This window comes from Schistocerca serialis, chromosome 4, assembly GCF_023864345.2.
Source record: "Schistocerca serialis cubense isolate TAMUIC-IGC-003099 chromosome 4, iqSchSeri2.2, whole genome shotgun sequence".
In the NCBI taxonomy this organism is placed as follows: Eukaryota; Metazoa; Arthropoda; class Insecta; order Orthoptera; family Acrididae; genus Schistocerca; species Schistocerca serialis.
This window is the reverse complement of record NC_064641.1, coordinates 847,725,253-847,752,742: the sequence shown is the minus strand read 5'-3', so window position 1 is coordinate 847,752,742 and position 27,490 is coordinate 847,725,253. Positions and strand designations below refer to the sequence as shown.

Genomic DNA, 27,490 nt, shown 5'->3' with positions numbered 1-27,490 from the left:
CACTGCACCGTCTGCGACAGTGCACACAGCGATTGTAGCAAACACTACCCAGTTTGACAGGTGCCCTGACGTCACTGTTGGCGTGGTTGTCCGTTGAATACCATCTTCCCTGCAGAAGATCCTACGGACATCTGTTGACAGTTTGTATGACTGTATCGTGATAGACACAGGACGGGAAAACAGCGGTTTGTTGCGTTAATTTCGGACACCAGTGTATATTAATAATTTCGTGCAGAGTGTCAGACGTGGAGAAAGAATACTGTTTGCTGATAACAGCAGCACTGTGATCACAGGTAAAACTCCAACACACTTGACAGAAAAGGCTAATTCAATCCTCAAAGATGTCTACAACCGGTTGTTGAAAAATAAAGTAACGTTTAATGGCAAGGAAACTAATTGTAGGCTATATACTTCAAGTTGAATAAAAGACAGAATGATGATCGATCAAAACTTAATGATGATTTATTAGAACGTGTAATGGAAACCAAATTCTTGGGGTTGACTGCAGACTGGCAGCTGAAATGGACAGAACATGTAAAGGCTTTGGAAAAGAGATTATCCAAAGCATGTTATGCGCTGCGAATACCTCCACCGGTGTGCAATATTTCATGCCACAAAGTGTCCTGTTTTCGAAAGGTGCACTTAATCCACAGTCATGATATATTTTGGGGAAAAAGTACTGGCAACATACAGACTGTCTTCAAGGCATAGAAAAGGGTTGTAAGTAACAAACATTAAAAATAAGGCCCCCAGTACTGATTTATTCAAAAAGTTAGAAATCCTAGCACTCCCATGTGAATACATCTTCCAGACTGTAAGGTACATAATAAAAGAATATTCACCAGTATACCAAACAGCTCAATACATGACCATGAAACAAGATCCAGTCATTACTTATGCCTAAACAAGTCAAAACACAGAATAGTATGCTATATAACGGCCTAAAAATGTACAACAGGCTACCACGAAAAAATGAAGTTGTAAATGAACTTCATACTTTTAGCCAAAGACTAAATACAAACATTGTGCAACTCAGATAAAGGGCTGGTTCTTCCAAACCTCGTAATTATCCCCCATCGTGACTTGAAGTTTGAAATTTGGCTCAAAGACGCCTGCAACTTTCCTCTACAACAATGCAAAAACGTGGCTCTCTGTGACGTCCCCATCTGGCTCAGTGATACTTCAAACAGCATGGTGTCCGCACATGCGAAAAAGAGCTAGAGCTCAGAAGTTCATGATAGCTGTGAGGTAGGTTAATGATGCCACATTGGCGCCAAATTTCACCACGTGATGCCCAACACCACCGTGGGTTGTCGCACAGTGGGAAGGTTGTCACACCTACTCTTACCCATATTTCACCCCTTCTTTCGATGCCTCTACGATGGAGGCAGTGTTGAAATCAAGCGGTCTTTTATGGGTGACCGAGAAAAAACATTCAGACACAGCGCCGCTCACTATCGAAACGGAAAGACCTCACAGGGTGGCATAAAGTGCGTCAACGGAACTGTTCTTCTCCTTTGGCTATTTATTCCCACACATTTCGCAGTCTAAAACAAAAGTTCTCAGTGCGATGAGAAGCAGGACGATGTTCTTGACAACTTTTGACACTCCCCAGACGACCCAGTCTTACTCTAAGGACATGGTGGGCTAGCAACCCCACTGAACCTGATATGACCCCCTTAGAGTGCAGTGCAAACGCTATTTCTGCTCTGGCGTACAAGATGGAATCGCCAGGGACTGGCCAAAACCATTCTACGAAATTTGAACGTGATGCCCTGCATCAAAGGATGCTTATGCTTTTTCATCCCTACTGTTTCACATTCTCTTGTAACATGATCGCAAGGGGGGCCGGAGATGCAATCGTAAAGGATTCTCTCTAAGCTTACCCAGTTCGGCAACACCCTCAATGCCACCTGCCGAACGTTTTTGGGCACCTTAACATAAAGGACGATTCTTCCTTGGGATTGATTGAAGAGAGGATACAGAACAAAAAAGATCTAATGAACTTATGTTCAGAAATGTATGGTTTCCATGCTACAGACAATTTATTCAATCATACATTATTACAGAGAGTGCGGTCTAATATGCGCTGTACCACATAGCCACAGTTACAGTATGTATTGAAAAGGGTTTCCATGTGCCACAAACATGTTTGTATGCGCCGTAGCATGTTTTGTCTCACACATTCATATCAGGCAGGCTGCTTCCGAATAGTGCCAAAGGCAGCATCAATCTGCTGTTCCAGTGTCTCCACATCTAGAGTGGGCTCTGCATACACAATACTTTTGAGATGGCCCCATAACTAGAAATCGCACAAGTTGGGATCCAGGGAATGAGCAAGCTATGCAACTGGACTCCCTCATCTGATCTATTGACCACAGAATACATGACTGAGATGCATATGGACATTAATGGATGATTGGGCTGGAGCACCACAATGTAGCAGTCACATAACCCTTCGAATTATCAATGCCACTTCTTCCAGCAGGGGAGACAAAGTCACCTGCAAGAAACGCCAATAGTTCCAGCCTGTTAGGTGATGTGGAAGGAAGACTTGTCCCAAAATATAGTCGCCAATTAACTTGGCCCACATATTCCAGCTGTACCAATGCTGATGATTCGCTGTCAACATATCATGGGGGTTCTGCATACTATCCCACAGATACCACTCTGTGTAAAGATAGCCTCATGTGTGAATACAGTGGATGACAGAGATACCGGAATTGTGGTTGCCTGGTGAAGAAACCAGTGACAAAACTGTTCCTCATGTGGAAAGTCTGTCACTAATAAGACCTGCACACTCTGTAAGTGATAAGGGTAGTAACAATTATGATGGAGAATTCCAGACAGTTGTCTGGCTTAACCTGCACTGTTGGGCCAACTGCCTAATACTGATTCCGTGGTTGCCTTCCACACTGTTAATCATATTTTCCTCCAAGTCTGGTGTCCAAACATTTCGAGTACGTCCTTCATGATTTCCTGCTTCCTGAAATGACCTTCTCTCAGATGAATGGCGAAACACAGTTGCAAACATTGAATTCTGTGGTTGTTGTTGGCAGGGATAGATCTCCTGATACAACCCTGCTGCCTGCCGCCCATTACCATTTCCCTTTCCATAATGGAAAGCCCTCGATTCGAATATGGAACCATTGTCTACAATACTCTATCACATCCACTACAAGATGAGTCAGCAAGAGAAGTGAATCGGACACAACATTAGCAATTACTGTGGCAGCAGAGGGCGCTAGGGCATGATGTACTATCATCTAGGAGGAAACCATGGCTACTGTGACTGTGGGTCCATGGTGGAGGGTGTATCGGACCACAGTCTCTGTAATGAAGTAAGATTTAATAAATGATCCCTAGCATGGAAACCACGCATTTCCAGACTTAAGTCCATTAGACCTTTTTTGTTCTGTTTGCTCTCATAAATCGATGCGCAGAGATTGTACACATGGAAAAAATCACCCATTATATCTCTAAAGAGAGAAAATGTAAGGCTGGCCACTGTGGCCAAGCAGTTCTAGGTGCTTCAGTCCGGAACTGCGTGCCTGTTATGGTTGCAGGTTCGAATACTGCCTCGGTCATGGATGTGTGTGATGTCCTTAGGTTAATTAGGTTTAAGTAGTTCTAAGTCTAGGGGACTGATGACCTCAGATGTTAAGTCTCATAGTGCTTAGAGCCATTTGAACCATTTTTGAACATGTGTTGGAGTCCTACATACCTGCACGCAAGTTACGCTTCTGGTTTAGCCCCTGCTAGCATACATGCAGAATTGGTGGAGTGTCTGGAGTGACTAGGCAGCTGCCTGTCTGTAGGCACAAAGGAGTATGTTGCGCATCATTTCAGTACATGTATATTTTTAAGGTTGTCAACAAAGGTAGGTGAGTAGCACCAAAGGAGTTGCTGAACTGGGTAGCCTTAGAGAGACACTTTGCAGTTTTATTCACACATGTGTCAATTTGCTGCCCCCCCTCTCACAATCACGCCACAGGAGGGTGTGCAAAACAGATGGCTGAAAAAGAATAAGCGCTATTTCCTGCGGTGGATCATGTTGATATTTTGTTGAATGGTTTTGAATGGTCCCCAATGGTACCATGCTGTACAACAGAGCAAAAAGTGCAGTCTCACTACAGTCCAAAGGGGTGCGTTCACATTTAGTGGGATAGCACACCAACAATATCCTTACTAGAGGGTTGAATTGTCTGGGGTTGTCATCAGTGACAAAGTTTGTCAAGAATGTTGTTCTGCTTCTCGTCGCATTGTGAACTGTCATTCTCCACAGTGAAATGTGTGGGAATCAATACATGAAGGAAAGCGGTGGTTTTACTGGCAACCTTTATGTCATCCCCTGAGGCCTGTTCATGTCGATTGTGAGTGGCAGTGTGTCTGAAATGTTTTCCTTGGCCACCCATAAAAAACAGCATGATTTCAACTTTGGGTGTCGCTGTTCTGAGCTCTATCACAGAGATGTCAAAAAAAGGGGTGAAATTTGGGTAAGAGTAGGCGTGACGGCCTCCCCATCGTGTGACACATCCACGGCAGAATTGCAATGAAATCTGGTGCTAATGTTAACTTATTGAGCCACCTTACACCTCGTACGAACTTCTGAACTGTGGCTTTTTTTTTTCTTTCCATGTGTCAACACTTTGCCAGTTGATGTGTCACCAAGCCCACTGGTATTGTAGGGAGCAATGCTTTTGCACCATTACTGTGGAAGGTTGTAGGCACCTTTAAGCAATGGCCTTGCCGCAGTGGATACACCGGTTCCCGTCAGATCACTGATGTTAAGCGCTGTCAGGAGTGGCCAGCACTTGGATGGGTGACCATCCAGGCCGCCATGTGCTGTTGCCATTTTTTGGGGTGCACTCAGCCTCATGATGCCAACTGAGGAGCTACTCGACCGAATAGTAGCGGCTCCGGTCAAAGAAAACCATCATAACGACTGCATCATCGTCTGTGAATGACATGGCGGTCAGATGGTCGAGATGGGCCACTTGTGGCCTGAAGACGGAGTGCTTTTGTGGGCACCTTTGAGCCAAATTTCATAGATCTACATACTAATGGGACACAATTTATGGGGTTTCAAAAAGTGGCCCTTTACTTGTGTTATGCAATGTATTTATAAAGTAAAAGCTTTTCTGCTGTAAATGAGTATTATAAATAATTATAGATAATGACTTAACATTTATGAATACACAATGTATGAACCTACAGTATATGATCCATCTATAGTTACTGTAAAACTAATTATAAGAACTATAAAAACTGTATGAATCCATGTATGTTTATGTTTGCAACACTTGCAGTTCTCTTGCAGGCATGTTGAAATTTGCTTTTTTCATCAAATCTCATGGGATTCATCTCACTAACCTGCTAATGCAGTTTTTATTGCGATGAAATACTGAAACATTATTTATTAAAAAAGCAACAGATAAATGTCTAATTTCTCCACCTACATTGCTGTGAATCCACACTGATTCCCATTTCATCAGCTATCGTTGGCCTTAAAAACTACATTATTCTATTAAAAAAAAATCTGCATTTACTTGGATATTGCAGTAGATAATGAACTTTCACCTGTTAACCCATTCATATAGGAACAGCTTTTAAAACAACTTCCATTGCTGTTCTAAGTAGAATGGGATTAGACTATTGATGTATACTAATAAATCAAGCAAGCAAATTTGTGTGTTCTCTTTGTCATGGTAGCTTGCAATTATAAGTTAATAGTGTGTTTGTAGCGTCTCAGTCATTTCTGTGATTTTAGAAGACTGCTGTAATTTTATTTGATATTTAACCCCTAGTGGACAGCGTATATTGAAATAAATTTGTAACAGTCCTCAAAAAAGTTTTATAGATGTAGCCTATTTACACACACGTCATTAAATAGACCCCTGTTTGATATGTCAGAGGAGTGCAATATTGCAAATGGGGCTTCTGATTAGAAATTATAAGATATCAACCTTTCCTACCCTCACAGCATGGAAGTGGCATCCCATATGCCATTGCATATCAAGGGCCATTGAGTAGCATGTTGTTAATTACAATTGCGTACCCATTTCTATTCCTCTTATTACAGCACCATCTATGGTAAAACAAAGAAAATGTTTCAGACAAAATGTATGTAGATTTTGTCATAGAATCACAATCTGCTATAAAATGGGGGTTCCTACTGAAGATTTCAAAGTTGACCCTCATCACCCGCGCATGTAGTAGGGTAGAAGGTCGAATGGGGTATGATTGAATGTCACCCTCTGAGACAAACAAATTGGAATTATAACTTTTTTTGTTCAAATGTGTAGCTTTCGAGATACTTCAATGCCTTTAGTTAAAATGAACATCCTATACCAGTTAAGAATAGTGACTTTTTTTTATATTAAGATGTGACACAATGTGGAGAAGTTCACAACTTGTGAGATGAGTGTATGAACATTATCTGCCTCAACTAGTCCTCCAGCTACACACGTATTTTGTACCATGCATGTATGACAGTAAAATTGAGACACACATATCACATATCCTTAAATATATCACGGAAATGCTTTCCCTGAATTGTTAGTAGTTCTCACAATAGACCAGAAATTGTTGAAGTATTCATTTCATAACAATAAATGAACCAACTGACAGCACAACACAATTATTGTGACTATGTAATAGTTACCACTCTGCAATAGGGCCCACACTGTATACTAATAATAATATTTATCATTATTAGTGGCAGTGGTCAAACACAAAGCGTTGGCAGTTTGAAGTCTTCCAAATTCAGCCAGTTCAGAAGTAAAGGGTCCAACAATTAGGTGATTTACAAAATCCAGCAAAAACAAATTCAAAGAATTAGAACAGTGACTGTGCCAAGTTTGTACATGTATGAGACTATACTTCTGCTAATGGTAAATTGCACAGCACTTGTAAATAGGGATTTAAATGAGCCCAACACAAGAACTAGAGATAACTACCATATCTACAGCAAATGATTGAAAATGACATATAGGGACCCAACAAATGCAGGAAGCTTATTTTGTAAAAGGCTGCCACTTAGCACAAAGAGCCTAAAGGAAAAGAGCACCTTCAAAAGAAAACTGAAGGAACATCTCATCTCTGGATGTTGGTGTAAGGTAAGGAGCACTTCTAGGCAAATCCATAGAACAAATGTAAAGTTGGAAGTGGAGTAAAACACTTTATTTTTCTTGTGGAAACAAATTTCTGGAAACAGGAAAATGGAAAATTAAGTGAATGCTGAAAACACAGGAGAAAACATACAGACTACATGTACTGGTACAATTATGATTTAAATGAATTTTCACTCTGTGTATATGTCAAATTTTTTTCTGTAGCACAGTCAACAAAAAATTAGTTTTCATTTTGTCTAAACACTTTAGTATTTTCAGCAATAGGGCAAAAATATATCATTTTATAGAATTTGCTTAAACATGCAACTCTGTTGCATAAATTAATGTAGGCCACTAGCATGTTTCATCATTGTGTGTTACTGTTGATCATCAATAAAAGTTAATTACAAAAAAAATTGTTTTTATATGTCAATGAATAATTTCTAAGAAATTTGTTCTATTCTGTATAACACTGTAAACATGACATGTCTAACACCATGGTAAAACAAAATCTGTGGGAATGTATTGTGCACAGATTTTAATTTGGTCCATTTTAAATGTGGGTGCATGGTACAGGTGAAGAAAATGTTGCTAGGCAGAGGAATGGTGCAGAGGAAGCATATTTTATAACAAGAATTTACCATCAATGTGGATAGTTATCATTGTTTTCTGAGAAGGATCTGTAGGTGATACACTGAGAAATGCATCATCATTCTATAAACAAAAGTCGTTAGAAATAAGCAGTACCCTCATTGGCTCATTACTTGGTGGTTAATCAAAATGCCTGTAAAAACTAAATCTCATTTAGCTTTTGTTATTTTAAAAATGTAAATGTTCACAGAGAATTCTTTTTCATTCTATAGTTAGACACTAAAGTTGATGATGGTATGGGGGGAGGGGGGGGGGATATTGCCTAATATCTGATTACATTCTGGGGTAATGGCCTCAGAAAGGTTGTGAACCAACAAACTAAACTACAGCAGCGATCTGGGATATCCTAAGAACCCAGGCGGGAGGTGTCATTAGTGCCAACACGAGCTACAATTTGCAGCTGAATGAACCTGATTAGTGGATTCTGTACCCACTTACATTTCTCAGAAACAATCGGAAAGCTAGTTGTGAGATAATGGGATGAATCCAGGTGTAGATAGGTATGGAAGAGGCTAACTATGGAATGTGTGCATTGTACAACTCCATTTTATTCCCTGGGTGGTTGTAATAGGAGCAATGTCCCCATGGAGTTATGCTGGTAATGGAGTTTGAACTCTGTAGTTTTTTTGTTGCTTAAGTTACAAGTAGATTTCTCCTTTGTATGAAGGAACATCAACTGTAAACAAGAGTAAGAACCATTCAAATGAGCATAACTATAGTCATGATGGGCCATGGGGAGAAGACTGTGGGAACTTCACCTCTGAGCAACAATATGTTTTGTGAAATTATCTTTGTCAAGCATTATCTCTTAGTTGTAGTGTATATTTAGAGACTTACATGAGTCTGTTCTTTACTTTTCAAGTGCATTAATCTATTGTGTACATGCTCAGCAATATCACAAACAAAATACTGCCAACCATTTCCCAAATTAATGTGTGTCTCTTTCCTGGTACAACCTACCTGAAAGTCCCCCAGTGGTGACTCACAACAGACACTCAAGCCATTTTTAGCAAAGTTCCCTCAAAATCACCTGATTTTATTTGACTACATTTCATCATCCTTGTTTTGCTCTTGTTGATGTTCGTTGTACACCCTCCTTTCAACATCCATCTGAGTCGCTATCAGGTGCCATCACTGTGTATGCAAACCGCGGGCTGTTATTAACGAGAATTACATGACCTGAGCATGGACATTTACTGCCACATAGCACCTTAAACCTACCAACAAAAAGTCAGATACCTGATGTGCAGAATGAGTGATATATTTTGTTCCAAAGATGAACAAATAAGCTATCAAGCAGGTGGTCATAATGTTTTGGCTCATCAGTGTAACTGTAACTTTAAGTGGAGATCTGCCCCCTGTTTTGCAGATATCTAATGGTTTTGGCAACAAGAGAAGCGGTTCAAAACTGTATTGCGAACTTAACACTTCTCTTACTACAATTGACTTACTTGAAATGTTTAGAAGATCCCCTTCTCTAGATACCCGGCTGTGTCAATCTCCACAATTTCTTCTTTGAAGAAATAATGCTGGTTAGAGGAACTAAAAAAGACTCTCTCTTTCTTGAAATAACTTGGTACCCTCTTAATACTTTCAGTTCAGTTCAGGTATATTTTCATTTCCACAAGTTTTACATAAGCATACAAACTCTTGCAAGTCAACTGCATTGTTAACCATCAGATACTATTAAATATGTGGGTTTAATAACCACCAGAAATTCAAAGACAGTTCTTGCTTCTAGCAAGTCTACCATCAAGATTAAGTAAGAGTCACTAGACAAAACATGTTTCAATTGTCTATAACAGTTACAATTATTCGACCACCAAGGAATAACACGTAATTACTCCTTGTACTTTCTATTCAGGTTCTATGGTGTGCATGGCAAACACCTATCAGTGTCACTCGTCTGATGCAGCTCCTGTTCTCCCATGACCAACATCCATCCTGCACACACAGACAGGTGTTCCACAGTAAATAGACTCTCTCTCACACTTATCTTTAAAATATCATGTGTTTGAGGCAGCAGAAGGTTGAGTAGTTCCAGAATTTACGTGGAAATTCTTGAATCACTACAGATGACATGCCGAGTGCTGCACAGATTTGAAAATTATGTTTGGTCAGTTATAACTCTTTGGCTGGAGAATTTATTGTGTTTAATTGTGAGTGCCTCACCCATGATTAGTTTAATGTTACACTGGCTGTGTGACAAATGACTGAAATCTAAACAGTTTACTGCATTTTTTTGTGCCTCTTTTGCTCAAGGCGTGTAAAGGCTACATGTGTTGTTAGTGTAAAAAGAGTTCTTGTTTTTAATTAACTTCTTACTGTTTGGTTGTTTTGCGTAGGGTGTCAAGAAACCATTTACAGAAGTTATTAAAGCAAACATCGGTGACTGCCATGCCATGGGACAAGTGCCTATTACATTTATTAGACAGGTGATTTTAGTACATATAATCAGAAATTTCAAAATGAATTTCTCTTGAAAATTGTATTTCATATTTTATACATATGATAATACATATATACTGTTCATTTTACTGTAGTATTTATTTCAGGTGCTTGCTCTGGTTTCATATCCAATGTTACTAGATGACTCAATGTTTCCCAATGATGTGAAACATCAAGCCAAAGAGATCCTGGCTAGTTGTCCAGGTGGCAGTGTTGGTTTGTATGACTGCACTACTGAATTATTTACTCCAACCATTTAAGCTATTCAGTTCACTGTCTTACAGCACACCACTGCCACATCAGTATTTTTCAAAAGTACTTCGAAAAATTTTCTAGGATCATATTCTGAAACTGCTGGAAATGAAGTGATTCGTAGACATGTAGCAGAATTTATAGAAAAGAGAGATGGTGCCCCAAGTTCTTGGGAGGACATTGTGTTGACATCTGGTGCAACTGTAGGCATAAAGGTAACAAACTGCTATTTGTGGTGTCATTAAATTATTACAGGATTTGATAGCACACACAAGTGCCCATGCTCCATGCCCACACCCACCACATACAATGACTACCCTTCCCTCTCAAAACCCACACACACATATTTGTTGATAAACAAGAACTGAAAGGTGGAAAATATTTTATTATGAATGTTATTAATGTTCCAGGTAGTGCTGAAGTTGCTGATTGGAGAAATAAATGGGAAAAAACCTGGTGTTATGATTCCAATTCCCCAGTATCCTATATACTCTGCTACTCTTTCAGAATTTAACATGGTGCAGGTCAGAGCATTTACTTTTGTCTTGTTGTTCCATAATCTCTCAGTGTGGGTGTTTTGTATTTGGTAAGCTATACACAAATTACTTGTGCAAATAACAGCATTTGCAATTATTTTTTTTTTTAGATACCATATTATCTGGACGAAGAAAGATGCTGGGGCTTGGATGTAACTGAGCTGCAACATGCCATAGGTGAAGCTAAAAAAGTATGTAATCCTCGTGCTATAGTCATTATAAATCCTGGAAACCCGACAGGTAATGATAAAGCTACTGACAGCTCATGAAAAATTTTACCCATGTGCTACAATATTACAAATATAAACAGATTTATAAAAAGTATATTAAAATAAGAAGTAGTACTTATTCAGTGATGAAAAATGAAGTCCATACATTGCCATTTTCTGCTGCAGACTTTATCTATAACTTTAGAGTTGTACTCTCAACATTGGTTACCATTTTTTTTTTCAATGGAGAGCATTGGCAGGGCATTAAGTCACTGCTCTGACATGGTATTCTGAAGAAAGGTCTTAATTCTGTTCAAAGATGAAAAACATCTTACAGGTTCACCAGTTGCTGTTCAAAATGAATTGGAGTAATGATAGCGCTCCAGCAATATTCCTTAAGTCTGGCCATTGGTACAATACCAACAATGTTGGAGGTATGGAGGTTAAACTCCATATCTCCAACATGGGCTACAACTGGATATCAACATTAATTTCTCTCTCTGGGAAAAATATTTGAGTATTCTTCAAACTTTGAGAAATCCAACAACATAGCTGCATCTGGATGATCTAGATCTTGGAAACAATCAAGGACTTCTCTGTTAATCCTGTCACAGACTTCTTTTGCATCAGAATGTCAGCAAACACTTATCTGGCACTTGCTGTGAGAGGTGGCTGTGGTTGTATCTGTGGTATCATGGTCACTAATTGAGGCTCTTATATTATTACTGACTTGTGTGAAATGGGATGCCAAACTTTTTACTTTACAGCCTCAACAGATCTTGCCTGCAGTTAACTGTACATGATATCCACATGAGGCATTACTTTTTGAAGAACAATAGCCAAAAGAAGAATTTTTCATCTTCTAGATTCTGGTGGAGCTAAACTGCTTGACAACAAGTTTGGACAGATGTTGTTTCTTGCAGTGCTGATAAACATCCATCAGCAAGGATTTATTACTGCGCACCACATTTATGATCCATGATTTAAAATTCCGTCTACTAGCTGACCCACTAGGAATACTTCATACAGTACCAATACTGCAGAAAGTTGTCCCAGTGACTTTGAAAAGAAGGATGAAAAAACTGACGGATTTAAAAAGAACACTGTAGATAATTGATTTTGTGAAGCAGCATGTTCCATTGTTAAATTTAATTGCTGTGCACAACAGTTAGAATACACTGTTTTAGTTTTTACCTGCATGCCACCTGTACGGCCACTCATTGCAGCTGCACTATCGTATGCTGGTGCAATAATTTTGTGTGGTGCATCCTTGAACAAAGGATCTATAACACTGAAAATACCTGTTGAAATTTCCTGGCTGATTAAAACTGTATGCCAGACCAAGACTGGAACCCAGTGCCTTTGCCTTTTGTGGGCAAACACTCTACTGACAGAGCTTATAGTACATTCAAGACCAGGATAATAATCAGCTACTCTGACAAGGCTATGACCTCCTTAAATCATCCCTGAAATGAGGTCCATTCTGTCTGGCATTTTGCTCACCACACCATGAACAGTTTTTCATCACCATCTCCACAACATCTATGACAGACCCTATGCCCCTTCTGCACGCATTTTTCCATCCTATGGCTTCCACTCCTGTGACTCTCTCCATCATAAGAACAACCCTTCACACGCTTCTACAACACCTATACTAGCCCTGTAACTAGCAAATCATGTACTATCAAAGGAAGAGCCACCTGTGAAATGACACTTGTTGTATACCAGCTGTTATGCAAACACTGTTCAGCCTTTTACATCAGCATACTACCACCAGGTTCTTAGTTAGGATGTATGGATATTGGAAGAGGGTGCATACTGGCAACACACATAATACTATTGCAGAGCATGCTCTACAACATGACAGTTGTGATCTCAGTGCCTTTTCACCACATGTGTCATCTGGATTCTTCTCCCTCACACCAGTTATTCGGAACTCCACAGATGGGAACTGGCGTTACACCAAGTCCTTGGTTCTCCCTTCATTTATGTTAATTTCTTTGGTCTCAGCATGTATTTTCAGTAACCATTCCTTTCTTCAATCCCTTTTAGTTTTCTATGTCTTTTTCTGACCTGCCTACTCCCCCCCCCCCCCCCCCCCCACACAACTACTACATAAAATACGCTTTACTTTCCACTCTTATTAACTTGTGCACAAAGTTTTGGCAGTAATCTCTGTCTCGTGTATTACCCATCCTCCACCTTTAAGCTCTCAAGTTTTCAAATCGCATCAGGTGCAGTCCCCATCAATCTGTCCTTCCTTCTCATCCTCTGTGGTAAGTCTCTCTTGATCCAGGGTTCTGGATAACTTTTCTGAACTCTCCCCATTTTCTAAACCTAATCAGTACTTTTCCTCTCTTTCTTCTCCCTCAACCCTTTTGCCAGAAGAAGGAGCCGCTGGCTCTGAAAGCTTGGCAATTTAAATATCTTTATATGTGTGTTCTCCTGCCACCTTTTGGTGAGTAGATTTTTTTATCAGTCCAATTACATTGTACAATTCGGACTTAAATAGTATCAACTATTTATTCACAACCGATACAAAAGAGTTACGTGTTTGCACCTGTTACTGTCCTTCAAGGTAGTCCCCAGTGTTGTGTAGAACCCATTACCAGTGATGTGGAAGATGTAGTATACTATTAGCAGAGCCTGTTCTGTTGATGGTGCGAATGGAGCGGACTACTGCTTGTCGAATCTCTGGAACAGTTCTGAAGTGAATGCCACGAAGTGGTTCCTTCACCTTCAGAATCAAATCAAAGTCACAAGGACTTTAGTCTGGGGAGTATGGTGGATGGTACAGTACTTACCAGTCCCATTGACTGAACAGCGCAGCCACAGCTTGTGCAGTATGCACCCGCACATTGTCATGCAAAATGATGGGGAGGTTACGCAGAAAGTGTCACTGCTTCTTTCACAAAGCTGGTTGCAGGTGATGCTCCAAAAATGAAAAGTAACACTGTGCATTGATGGTCTGTCATGGAGGAATGTAATGTGTTAGGATAACACCATCACAGTCATACATGAGAATCGCCATAACTTTCACCATACTGGGGCTCTGATGCACTTTTGACTTTCGTGGTGACCTATAATGATGCCATTTGTTGGATTGGCATTTCAGTTTTGGCTTCGTGGCATTCACTTCACAACTGTTCCAGAGATTCAACAGGCAGTAGACTGCTCCATTTGCACCATCAACAGAACAGGCTCTGCTAACGGTACACTACACCTTCCACATATCTGAAACAGGTTCTACACAATGCTGGTGACTACTTTGAAGGACAGTAATAGGTGCAAACATGGAAGTCTTTTGTATTGGTTGTGAATAAATAGTTGCCACTATTTAAGTTCCAACCCTCATACATACATATTCTTATAGACAGCATATGGTGGGTGACAGAGGGTATCTCATACCATTACTAGTCACTTTCTTTGCTGATGCGCTCACAAACAGAATGAGTGAAAAACAACCATCTGTATGCTTCAATATGAACCCTAATTTCTCTTATTTTATCTTCTTGGTCCTTACGCTAAATGTACAATGGTGGCAGCATAATTGTTCTGCATTCAGCTCCAAATGCTGGTTTTCTATATTTTCTCAATAGTGTTTTGCGAAAAGAACATCACCTCCTCCCATGCAGGAATTCCTGCTTGAGTTCACGAAGCATCTCTGTAATACTCACATGTCTATCAAATCTACCGGTAACAAATCTAGCAGCCCATCTCTGAATTGCCTTTATATCTTCCTGTAGTCTGACCTGGTGGGTATTCCAAACACTTGAAGAGTAGTCAAGAATGTGTCATGATAGTGTTCTACATGTGGTCTCTTTTACTGGTGAGCTACACTTTCCCTATAGGGCAGGAATACTAGAGATTCTCTGGAGATAATGTGAGGGGAGAAAATTCCTACTATAAAAATAGGGAAAGCTCAGGTAATGAGTCTTAGACTTCCATTGTTTTTACATAAAAGTTTTTAGGTAAAAACAGTCTAAGATCACATGTAAGTTGTTAAAATGAAAAAATGTATTACTCAGATGACTGGTTTTGATCATGGTACAATATCATAAGGCCACTAAAACTTTGTGAAAAGAGTAATAGCCCGCCGGAGTAGCCGTGCGGTTCTAGGCGCTTCAGTCCGGAACCGCGTGACCGCTACGGTCGCAGGTTCGAATCCTGCCTCGGGCATGGATGTGTGTGATGTACTTAGGTTAGTTAGGTTTAAGTAGTTCTAAGTTCTAGGGGACTGATGACCATAGATGTTAAGTCCCATAGTGCTCAGAACCATTTGAACCATTTTTGAAAGAGTAATACAAAGTTTCAGAGGACAAGGCTTAGGTATAAATGTAAATACCGTTAATAATTTATCTAAGATTCCAAATCTAACAATGATCACAGGTCAAGAGAGCAGCAAAGAGCAGCCCACTATGTAACAGTGATAAACACTGGTGACCAAAGTACGGCTGTTTGCACTTAAGTAGGTGAGGTTCTAGCCACTGTATCCCACACAATGTCATTTATAGCAAATAGTTACAGATTATGACATAATTTCATAATAGGTTGCAGTAAAGTATAATTATTATGGATAGCTATGGAATCATGCTTTAAGTTGGTTACATTATTTACATTTATACCTAAGTTTTGTTCTCTGAAACTATGAATTACTCTTTCCACAGAGTTTAATGGTTTGATGACTCTTTCCACAGAGTTTAATGGTTTAATGATGACTGTAACAAAATCGAAACTGGTCACCTGATTAATAAATTTTAACAACTTACATGCATTCTTAGACTGTTCTTCTTTAAAAAAACTTTTATTCTACACTCCTGGAAATTGAAATAAGAACACCGTGAATTCATTGTCCCAGGAAGGGGAAACTTTATCGACACATTCCTGGGGTCAGATACGTCACATGATCACACTGACAGAACCACAGGCACATAGACACAGGCAACAGAGCATGCACAATGTCGGCACTAGTACAGTGTATATCCACCTTTCGCAGCAATGCAGGCTGCTATTCTGCCATGGAGACGATCGTAGAGATGCTGGATGTAGTCCTGTGGAACGGCTTGCCATGCCATTTCCACCTGGCGCCTCAGTTGGACCAGCGTTCGTGCTGGACACGCAGACCGCGTGAGACGACGCTTCATCCAGTCCCAAACATGCTCAATGGGGGACAGATCCGGAGATCTTGCTGGCCAGGGTAGTTGACTTACACCTTCTAGAGCACGTTGGGTGGCACGGGATACATGCGGACGTGCATTGTCCTGTTGGAACAGCAAGTTCCCTTGACAGTCTAGGAATGGTAGAATGATGGGTTCGATGACGGTTTGGATGTACCGTGCACTATTCAGTGTCCCCTCGACGATCACCAGTGGTGTACGGCCAGTGTAGGAGATCGCTCCCCACACCATGATGCCGGGTGTTGGCCCTGTGTGCCTCGGTCGTATGCAGTCCTGATTGTGGCGCTCACCTGCACGGCGCCAAACACGCATACGACCATCATTGGCACCAAGGCAGAAGCGACTCTCATCGCTGAAGACGACACGTCTCCATTCGTCCCTCCATTCACGCCTGTCGCGACACCACTGGAGGCGGGCTGCACGATGTTGGGGCGTGAGCGGAAGACGGCCTAACGGTGTGCGGGACCATAGCCCAGCTTCATGGAGACGGTTGGGAATGGTCCTCGCCGATACCCCAGGAGCAACAGTGTCCCTAATTTGCTGGGAAGTGGCGGTGCGGTCCCCTACGGCACTGCGTAGGATCCTACGGTCTTGGCGTGCATCCGTGCGTCGCTGCGGTCCGGTCCCAGGTCGACGGGCACGTGCACCTTCCGCCGACCACTGGCAACAACATCGATGTACTGTGGAGACCTCACGCCCCACGTGTTGAGCAATTCGGCGGTACGTCCACCCGGCCTCCTGCATGCCCACTATACGCCCTCGCTCAAAGTCCGTCAACTGCACATACGGTTCATGTCCACGCTGTCGTGGCATGCTACCAGTGTTAAAGACTGCGATGGAGCTCCGTATGCCACGGCAAACTGGCTGACACTGACGGCGGCGGTGCACAAATGCTGCGCGGCTAGCGCCATTCGACGGCCAACACCGCGGTTCCTGGTGTGTCCGCTGTGCCGTGCGTGTGATCATTGCTTGTACAGCCATCTCGCAGTGTCCGGAGCAAGTATTGTGGGTCTGACACACCGGTGTCAATGTGTTCTTTTTTCCATTTCCAGGAGTGTAATTTTTGAATGTTGTTTCCCGGGAACAATGTTCCAAAAGATGCTCCATCATTTTTGTTTGTTATTCCATTATCATACACACAAAATTCAAGCTTTCGCAACAAACTGTTGCCTCATCAGGAAAGAGGGAAGGAGAGGGAAAGACGAAAGGATATGGGTTTTAAGGGAGAGGGTAAGGAGTCATTCCAATCCCGGGAGCGGAAAGACTTACCTTCGGGGGAAAAAAGGATGGGTATAAACTCGCACACACACACATATCCATCCACACATATACAGACACAAGCAGACATATATGAGTGTGTGTGCGAGTGTATACCCATCCTTTTTTCCCCCTAAGGTAAGTCTTTCCGCTCCCGGGATTGGAATGACTCCTTACCCTCTCCCTTAAAACCCACATCCTTTCGTCTTTCCCTCTCCTTCCCTCTTTCCTGATGAGGCAACAGTTTGTTGCGAAAGCTTGAATTTTGTGTGTATGTTTGTGTGTCTTTGTAGTGCTATTTTGTTTTCAGAGTACTTATCTTGTAGTGAATTGTACTCTCCTTGTTACAGGCCAAGTTCTTTCACGAAATAACATTGAAGAGATAATTAAATTTGCACATCAGGAGAGGTTATTTATTTTTGCTGATGAGGTAAGTTTTTTAAAAAAAATTCTAATATCAGTTTATGTGAAAATCACTAATCATGCTATTAAGCAGCATCCAAGATGGCTAACCAAACAATGTAGGGTGGTTCTCTTTAGGAATGCTGATGCAGTGCATTGTACTACACCCATTTCATTGTATTCACATTCATGTGACCAAGTAATTAATATTGAACTGGAAAGAACTAATAAAGTTTGATATAACAATGCAGTTTAGACAATCATTATGTGGTTTGCAGACAAGATAGTCCAGACCTACATTAGCAGTCTGTTTCTCAGGTAGGGTGCATTGGAATTTTTTTAGTAAAATATATATTACACAACTATTTCAGGATAAGTTGAATGGTGATCGTTACAGTCACGGAATCTGCTTGAAACTAATCAGAGAATTTCTCAGCAATGATCCAAGATAGACACTGATACATCAGCCTTTGTTCCTTGCAATTAACAATTGGAAATTACACCAAACTCGAATAACCTAGCACAAACACTGTTGGTATTCTTTTCTTTTGGAAGTGATTTGTGTCCATTGAAAGAAAACTCAAAACTTGGACAATTTGTTATAGTACTTGTGGGCCAGTATAATCTACGAAATGATCAGCCAGTAGAAATCATTTCATTTTACATAAACAACAACTGAGGAAATGATAGAGTGCTACTTACCATAAAGAAGACACATTAAGTTGCAGACAGGCACAATTAAAAGACCTTTACACAAAGCTTTTGGCCACAGTCTTAATTAGCAAAAGAGAAATACATGTCATTCATATGCAGAAGTAAGCACACCTCATGCACACATGACTGCCAACTCCAAAACTCGGGCCAGATTGCAACTATCACATGAGATGGAAGCAGCAATTTGAACGGGCAGGAAAGGGGAAGGGAAAGGGATAATAGTACACGGTTGGGGAAACAGGGAAATGCTGTCTGACTGTCTGTGCAGCGATTCAACAGGTGCACCATCAGGAGGTTGTGGGGCAGTGAGATGGGAAAAAAGGAGCACGAAAGAAGAGGAACTACACAAGATGGGCAGGTGCATTAGCAGAGGGTGCCAAACAAAGAGGGTGGGAGACAAGAATGAGGAGGAGATGACAGAACAAAGTGGTTGGAAACTGTTGGGTGGAGGGTGTGGAGACAGTATTTTACTGTAGGTTGGGGCCAGATAATTATGGGAGTGGAGAATATGTTGTAAGGATAACTTCCATTTATACAGTTCAGAAAAGCTGGTAGTGGAGGGCAGGATCCGGATGGATTGGGTAGTGAAACAGCCATTGAAATCAAGAGTGTTATGTTCCGCTGTGTCTTGTGCCACAGAGTGGGCTACTTTGCTCTTGGCCACAGGTGGTGGCCACTCATCCTGGTGGACAGCTGATTGTTAGTCATACTAATATAAAAAGCTGTGCAGTGACTGTAGCAGAGCTGAAAAATGACATGGCTGCTTTCACAGGTGGCCTGGTCAAGACTGGAATAGGAAGTGCTGGATGGATGATTTGGGCAGGTCTTATACTTGTGCCTTCCACAGGGATGTGATCCTTGTGGCAAGGTGTTGGGATTGGGAATGGCATAAGGATGGACTAGGATGTTGTGGAGGTTTGTTGGGCAGTGGAGCATGACTTTAGGAGAGGTGATTGTTTGAAGCCAAGTTTTTCAATAGTGTCCAACCACTTTTGGTGGTCCATGGCATCAAGACTATGCAGCAGTTGTCTGCTATTTCTTGCTCTCCAGTTGTGAGGATGTCCTTGTACATTTTCTCACTGACCTCATACTGTCCAGGAATGTACTCCTTCTGTAACCTCTGGTAATAAACTTTCTTGCTGTGCTTAATACCACACCCACAAATCTTCCACAATTATTGCTCAAGGAAGGAATCCATCCTGAGGTCTTATCAAGGTTTTTGATGAAATCAGACAAGTTTGATTTCTGAAATTTCTAGCATCATTGGAGAATGGAAGTTACCAGTGGGATGTGTAAGCCTGCTTTCAGTGTTACTGGACAGTGCTGACTGTATGGGAAGTTAGACAGAACTCTTTGTGTGATTGCTAATGGCTGAAGATTATTGTTAGAAGGTTGAAACAAACATCAGGATTGTATTCTTGCCTCAAAGCAGCAGATCTAAATGTGGATTAGTCATTGGTAGAAAAAATTAGATGGAGATTTTGACCTTCTGCCATCAGATACTTTGTTGCAATAAGTAGCTTCTTGTATCCACTCCACATACACCATCTTTCACCTGAAATCAAAAGGTGGGATTACAGGAGCTAGTACTTAGGTGTGAGTGTTTCATTTATGACACCAAAACACTAAAATGTGCATGATTTGCACTTGTACACACAGTAGTCACATATTATATCCCACTTTGGAGTATCTCACACAGAGAAATTTACTGTGCAAAAGTGAATAGCAAAGACATATTATTCTAAAAGATAGATATGCAACATGAACAGATCCATCATTCCAATGATGTATCTATAATTAGTCAATGGTTATGTAAATGACACATTAGTGTAAGGCACAAGGGGGTTGCAGATGTAACTCATTTTTGATTCTAAAGCAACTAAGTTTAGTGTTTTCTTGATCACTGTAGGCTTTCAGCTGATGAGGTTCATCCTAGAGATGTAACTGTCATTTTTCTTAGTAAGACTTAATTGTAATATTTATATAAATTGTAATACTGACTTGTCCTATGTCCATGTGTAATGACACACAGCAGGATTTCTAGGAGAATAAAAATCAAATCAAATGATCTGCGCCCAAGAAGGACTAGGCAACAGACCCCATGAGCTACTGTTGGTCCCAGTGTTGTGGGTTGCCAGGAGAGTCAACACCGGGTTACTAGAGGAAGCCGAAAGGCACGCGTTTTAGCTCACGCAGGCTGGCGTGAGGTCTGGAACAGGACAAGGAAATTAGAATTTAGAAAAAACGGACGCAGCTGGTTGAATACTTAACTTCAATCCATTAATGGTGAACGTTGCTCTTGATGGTACATTATTCATAATATCAATAGCAACTGGTAATGGCGCCTTGCTAGGTCGTAGCAAATGATGTAGCTGAAGGCTATGCTAACTATCGTCTCGGCAAATGAGAGCGTATTTTGTCAGTGAACCATCTCTAGCAAAGTCGGTTGTACAACTGGGGCGAGTGCTAGGAAGTCTCTCTAGACCTGCCGTGTGGCGGCGCTCGGTCTGCAATCACTGATAGTGGCGACACGCGGGTCCGACGTATACTAACGGACCAAGGCCGATTTAAAGGCTACCACCTATCAAGTGTGGTGTCTGGCGGTGACACCACAACCAGGATCTGGGATCAGTTGCATGTCACTTGCAATTACTTCAGTGCAGGGTCTAAAACTTCTATGGTGATGTAACTTCTCTTCCCATTCACAAGATACTGTCCTTACTACCATCTGTCGTCCATTTGATGTTTAAATATACAGAATTCAGGTGATTGAAAAAATCATCATCTCTACAGGTCATTGTGACCACACCACATAAGTACTGAATGTAGTCAAGGAAACCAGTTGAATTCAATTGCACTAAGTTCAGAGCAGTCTTCTCAAACTGGTCCACAATCACATTGGTAAGTAATGATGACAGAGAACTGCACTTGGCCATGCTATGTGTTTGTTAATATAATCAGGTGCTAGCTGTCAACCTTCTGACATAGAAACATGCAGATATCTACTAAATAACTCAGAGTACACAGTGCGCAGTTCTACTGCAAAATGAAATGGGAAAAATAAAATCTACTGCTGAACTAGGCTATTTCATATTGGCTTCAAATTATGAAATTGTGAACTTGGACTTTCATTTTCACATAAAAGCTGTCCCCCTCCCCTCTCCTCCCTCTCACTGATCTCATACTGATCCATGGTAAGTTGTCATTAGATTCACAACAGGACATTTTCAGATATTTTTGAAGAAATTTGAACCCATATTGCCTCTCCAAGCATGCAAAAGAGAGCAAATGATATATTTTTAATATTAATTTTCTAAAAGAAAATAATTATGGAAAAAATTGAAATGTTACTTAACACTTACAACCTGAGTTCTGTAATTGATTTTCCCAGCAGAACTGAACAGAATATGTTACACTAATAGATAATATATTTGTAAATGAACCCTTAATCAATGATATAAATATTTATTTGAATTCAGTGGCCTCCCTGGCCCTGATGCACAACTAACCATTACTCAGAATCTGTGACTGAGTTAGTCTCTCTTTTAACTGTAATACATCACACATCCTTCAAACAAGAATCTGTGCTCAATAATTGGAGGAAAGCACAAGTCACATCAATCTGCTGTCAAATATCATTGACATTCATCTACTGCGGAACCCTAGAGAATATTCAAAGTTTGAATATAATGGGGTATCCCAAACAAAACGACCTCTACCACCACAGATTCCAAAATCAGCGATCATGCAAAACCCAACTCACACTTTTCTTACATAACATGCTGAAAGCTATGGAACAAAGCAGTCTGGTGAATGCAGTATTTCTTGACTTTGTAAAAGCATTTGAGTCACTACCACACCAATGGTTATTAACACAAATATCACATACCAAATGAAATTTGGGAATGGATTGAAGATTTCTTGGTACAGTATGCAGCATGTTATCTATGATGGAGGACTGGCAGATTTAGAAATAAATTATGGCATGTACCAGGGCTCTTTTTGTTCCTGGTTTATGTTAATGTTTTGGCGGACAATATTAATAGTAACCTCAGGCTTATTGTAGAACAGTTATCTACAGGGTGTCCCAAAAGAGACTTTACAACTTCAGTGTCTAGTAACTCAAATTGTAGTAATCATCTTAGAGAGAAAAAAGTTTGTTTGATGCACCATCTCAAAAAGTTTTTTGCTCATTCTTTGATCAAGCTCTACATGCATTACCCTTATGCCACATACTGTATCTACACAATACTCCAACTCAGTCCAAGTCTATTCTAATATGTCAAGATTAACTGTCTCAGAATCTGCCAGTATTCTTGCCTTCAAATTGGCAACATCACGCATAGGGACATGGTACACTAGGTCACTGACATAATCCCACTAAAAGAAGTCAAGGATTGTAATGTCAGGGGATCAAGGAGGCCAGGGAATTTGATCACCTCCTCCAGTCCATTGTTTTGGGAGAGTCCTGTAAGATAATGTCTCACTGGCAAAGCTCAGTGTAGAGGTGCTTCATCTTGCTGCCTGTATATTGCTTCAAATTCACACTCCCTCTTTTAATGAAGTTTCTGTGCTATTTTCTTATAGATGGCCAAGAGGTCAGGATTTTTCGTATCACCTTCTGCAATTTCTTTGAACTTGGATGTCTGACTTTGTTTTAATGAACCAAGCCACACACTTTGCCTTTTCCTGTACAAACTATTCTTCAATTCCTACCACCATGCTTAAAAAAATATATATATAAAAAATAGAGGGAAACATTCCACATGGGAAAAATATATCTAAAAACAAAGATGATGTAACTTACCAAACGAAAGCGTTGGCATGTTGATAGACACACAAACAAACACAAACACACACACAAAATTCAAGCTTTCACAACTCACGGTTGCTTCATCAGGAAAGAGGGAAGGAGAGGGAAAGACAAAAAGATGTGGGTTTTAAGGGGGAGGGTAAGGAGTCATTCCAATCCCGGGAGCAGAAAGACTTACCTTAGGGGGAAAAAAGGACAGGTATACACTCGCGCGCGCGCGCGCGCGCGCGCGCGCGCGCGCGCGCGCGCGCGCGCGCGCACACACACACACACACACACACACACACACACACACACACACACACACACACACACACACACATATATATATCCATCTGCACGTATACAGACATATATCCATCTGCACGTATACAGACACCCACACACACACACACACACACACACACACACACATATATCCATCTGCACGTATACAGACACAAGCAGACATTTGTAGAGGCAAAGAGTTTGGGCAGAGATGTCAGTCGAGGCGGAAGTACAGAGCCACAGATGTTGTGAATGACAGGTGAGGTATGAGCGGCGGCAACTTGAAATTAGCGGAGGTTGAGGCCTGGTGGGTAACGGGAAGAGAGGATATCTCTGGAGTTCTGACAGGTTGGTGTTAGTGGGAAGTATCCAGATAACCCGGACAGTGTAACACTGTGCCAAGATGTGCTGGCCATGCACCAAGGCATGTTTAGCCACAGGGTGATCCTCATTACCAACAAACACTGTCTGCCTGTGCCCATTCATGCGAATCGACAGTTTGTTGCTGGTCATTCCCACATAGAAAGCTTCACAGTGTAGGCAGGTCAGTTGGTAAATCACGCAGGTGCTTTCACACGTGGCTCTGCCTTTGATCGTATACACCTTCCGGGTTACAGGCCTGGAGTAGGTGGTGGTGGGAGGGTGCATGGGACACCCTCCCACCACCACCTACTCCAGAGAGAGAGAGAGAGAGAGAGAGAGAGAGAGAGAGAGAGAGAGAGAGAGAGAGAGAAAGGTATCCTAGGACTACAATGTCAATGAATCACAACTGGAATCAGTCAACTCATGCAAATACCTGAGAGAACTATTTGCGGAGTAAGAAATTTGAACACCACATACATCTACATCTACATCTATGTGGCTACTCTGCAAATCGAGTGCTTGGCAGAGGTTTCATCCAACCACCTTTACAATAATTCTCTGTTATTCCACTCACGAACAGCACACAGAAAAAATGAACAGTAATATCTTTTTGAGTGAGCTCTAATTTCCCTCATTTTATCATGATAATTGTTTCTCTCCATGTAGGTCAGCATCAATAAAATATTTTTGCATTGGGAGGAGAAAGTTGGGGGTTCAAATTTCATGAGCAGATCAAGCTACAACAAGAAACCACCTTGTTTTAATGATGTCCATCCCAGTTCCTGTATCATGTCTGTGACACTATCTCCCATAGTTCTCAATATTACAAAACATATTACTCTTCTTTGAACTCCCTCATTGTACTCTGTTAATCCTGTCCTGTCCATGTTCGGAAATGTAATATTGTTCACTCCATGAAACACAGAAATGTGGTATCCTGGAATTACAGTATTAATGAGTCTCAACTGGAATCAGTCAGCTCATGCAAACACCTGAGAGAACAGCTTGTGGAGACAGGAAATTGAAGACAACATAGGAACAGAGGCACATAATGCTTATGGTAGGCTTTGGTTTATTGGTATTTTCCCTTGAAAATGTAGTCAGTTTACAAAGACAACTGCTTATAGATCAATTACATGCCCTCTCCCACAATATTCTTCAAGTATGCATGACTGATACTAAATAGGAGTACGGGGAGTTATTGAATGTATACAAATACAAGCACAGGTTACCTTGGCCCATGGGACTTGGAAAGGCTGAAAAATGTGAACTGGCAAACAAATGAATATATCGAGGAATATACAAAAAAATCCTTAAGTATACTTCCATAAGGACTCAAAGGCAGGACACCCTGATATGTAGTACAATAGGAAATACCCTCCATAATGTGCTTCACTTACATGCTGTTCTCTACAAATGACTGAAGGTGTACATTGAGTAATCCACCTGATTGGAATGAAGTAGTATAGTACAAAACAAAGAAATTAAGGAACTGATAACAGAAAGTTTCAGGCAGTCTGACAGGAAGCTGAATGGTTTGATGTGTATAATGTATGATCTATTCTAAATCTGATGTATTTATAGAGAAATTCCTGTCAGTCTTTAACAGTTGCTTTCCAAAGAAAATAATAAAGTATGCACCAATAGCAAAAAAGTCATGTATTACAGAAGGAATCAAAATACTGTGTGCAAGAAAAAGGATATAATTGATACATTTAAGACAAACAGAGAAGCAGGACTAATTTCAGATTAAAATAAATACTCTGATACCTCTTGAAAAAATTGAAAACAAACATCTGTAGGTCTGAAATTTGTAATTCAGATAATAAAATTTACACGGGGAATAAATCAGTAAAGAATGAGAGAACTTAGTAATAAAGAATACAGTCAAAGAATAAATGACAGCAGTCAGAAAGCCAACATATTTATTAGTTGCTCCCTGGAAGCAATTTAGAACAGTATTATAGACAGTTGTGGGATTAAGCAATAGCACACATGCAAGAAGCAACCCCAATCAATATACATGAAACCAGATCACAATTACTCCATGCTTTGTCAGGGATGTACTGTAAATAATTCACTCAGAAGCAAAAACCCTCATGAAGTTATTATGTGAAGTAAATTACTCAAATCATCTTCTTCACATATATGTGTTGTGACTCGCCGATCATTCAAAGTGCCACCGCGCAATTACACGCGTCCTCTACATGCGGCGCTGTCTGCCAGCCAAGCAGCAGCTGCGCCACCTAAGCGGCCAGCCAGCCAGTGGCCGCTAGACTTGGACTTGGTGCTCATTCGAATGTTACAGTGTTCACATGTCTTGCTTTGTCAACTTGCTCAGTGAAATATATGTGTTGTGTCGTTTCCAAATATGTGTGTTCAACTTGACGTTATAACAATTGGCGACGAGGATGGGATTTTTCCTTTTCATCGTTGACCCACAGGTTTCCATGGTTACTGTCGAGCAACTATTGCAAGGTCTCATTGAACAGCAAAAAATTCTAACATCGGCAATTCGTAATTTCGTCGCGGCTTCAAATGCGGAGCGTTTCTCGTCGTTGTCTATACCTCCTTTTCCTCCTTATGACGAGACGGCGGAAGACTGGTCTGATTATGAAAAACGTCTTCGACAGCACTTCTTGGCATTTCATGTCATGGACGAACAAACATTTAAGTCTCTGTTCCTTTCCTGGATTTCACCTCAAATGTATCGGTTGTTGACGCAATTGGCTCCTTTGAAAGATCCTGCGTCTCTGTCCTTTGCTGAAATGTGCTCACTTCTGTCTGTCTATTTTCAAAAGCAAACACATGTGGTAGCCTCTCGGGTTGCCTTTTATCGCTGTCAAAAACAACTGCATCAATCCTATCGCGCTTGGGCTGCTGAGATTCACAGCCTCAGTCGAAAGTGTCAATTTGTTACTGACGTTCACAAAGAATCCTACACGGATTCCATGGTATGGGATGCTATTATCCAGTCAGTGCCCGACAAAGAAGTTCGGCAACGTGCCCTTCAGTTGTCGAATCCGACTCTAGATGAAGTCCTATCCATCACGCAGTCTTTTGAAATTTCTCGCGCCGCTGGGGCGCAAATAGAGGCATGGGGTGACGTCGGGGAAATACAACCTCTGTGCGCTGTTGACGACGCGTGCGGTGGGTCCCCACCACCCGACGTGGCTGCAGTATGCTCCCACGCGCTGCCTCGGCCTAACCGTAAACAACCCTCTAAGAAACTGCAGCAAAACCCCCGGCAACTTCCTTCATGCCCGCGGTGTTTTACAAAACATTCACG

The 27,490-nt window shown here is 41.1% G+C and overlaps 1 protein-coding gene across 2 annotated transcripts in view; it reads left to right on the top strand.

Moving 5' to 3' along the window:
- Nucleotides 1-27,490, top strand: part of LOC126473475 (alanine aminotransferase 1-like) — a 67,611-nt gene that overhangs the window by 20,059 nt on the left and 20,062 nt on the right. The window contains exons 2-7 of one of the 2 annotated variants that reach the window (XM_050100551.1): nucleotides 10,109-10,198; nucleotides 10,319-10,427; nucleotides 10,548-10,678; nucleotides 10,874-10,987; nucleotides 11,110-11,239; nucleotides 17,993-18,072. In XM_050100551.1, coding sequence (XP_049956508.1) covers nucleotides 10,109-10,198; nucleotides 10,319-10,427; nucleotides 10,548-10,678; nucleotides 10,874-10,987; nucleotides 11,110-11,239; nucleotides 17,993-18,072 — 654 coding nt within the window. The remainder of the gene's footprint in view (nucleotides 1-10,108; nucleotides 10,199-10,318; nucleotides 10,428-10,547; nucleotides 10,679-10,873; nucleotides 10,988-11,109; nucleotides 11,240-17,992; nucleotides 18,073-27,490) is intronic. The other variant, XM_050100552.1, reaches the window with a different exon arrangement.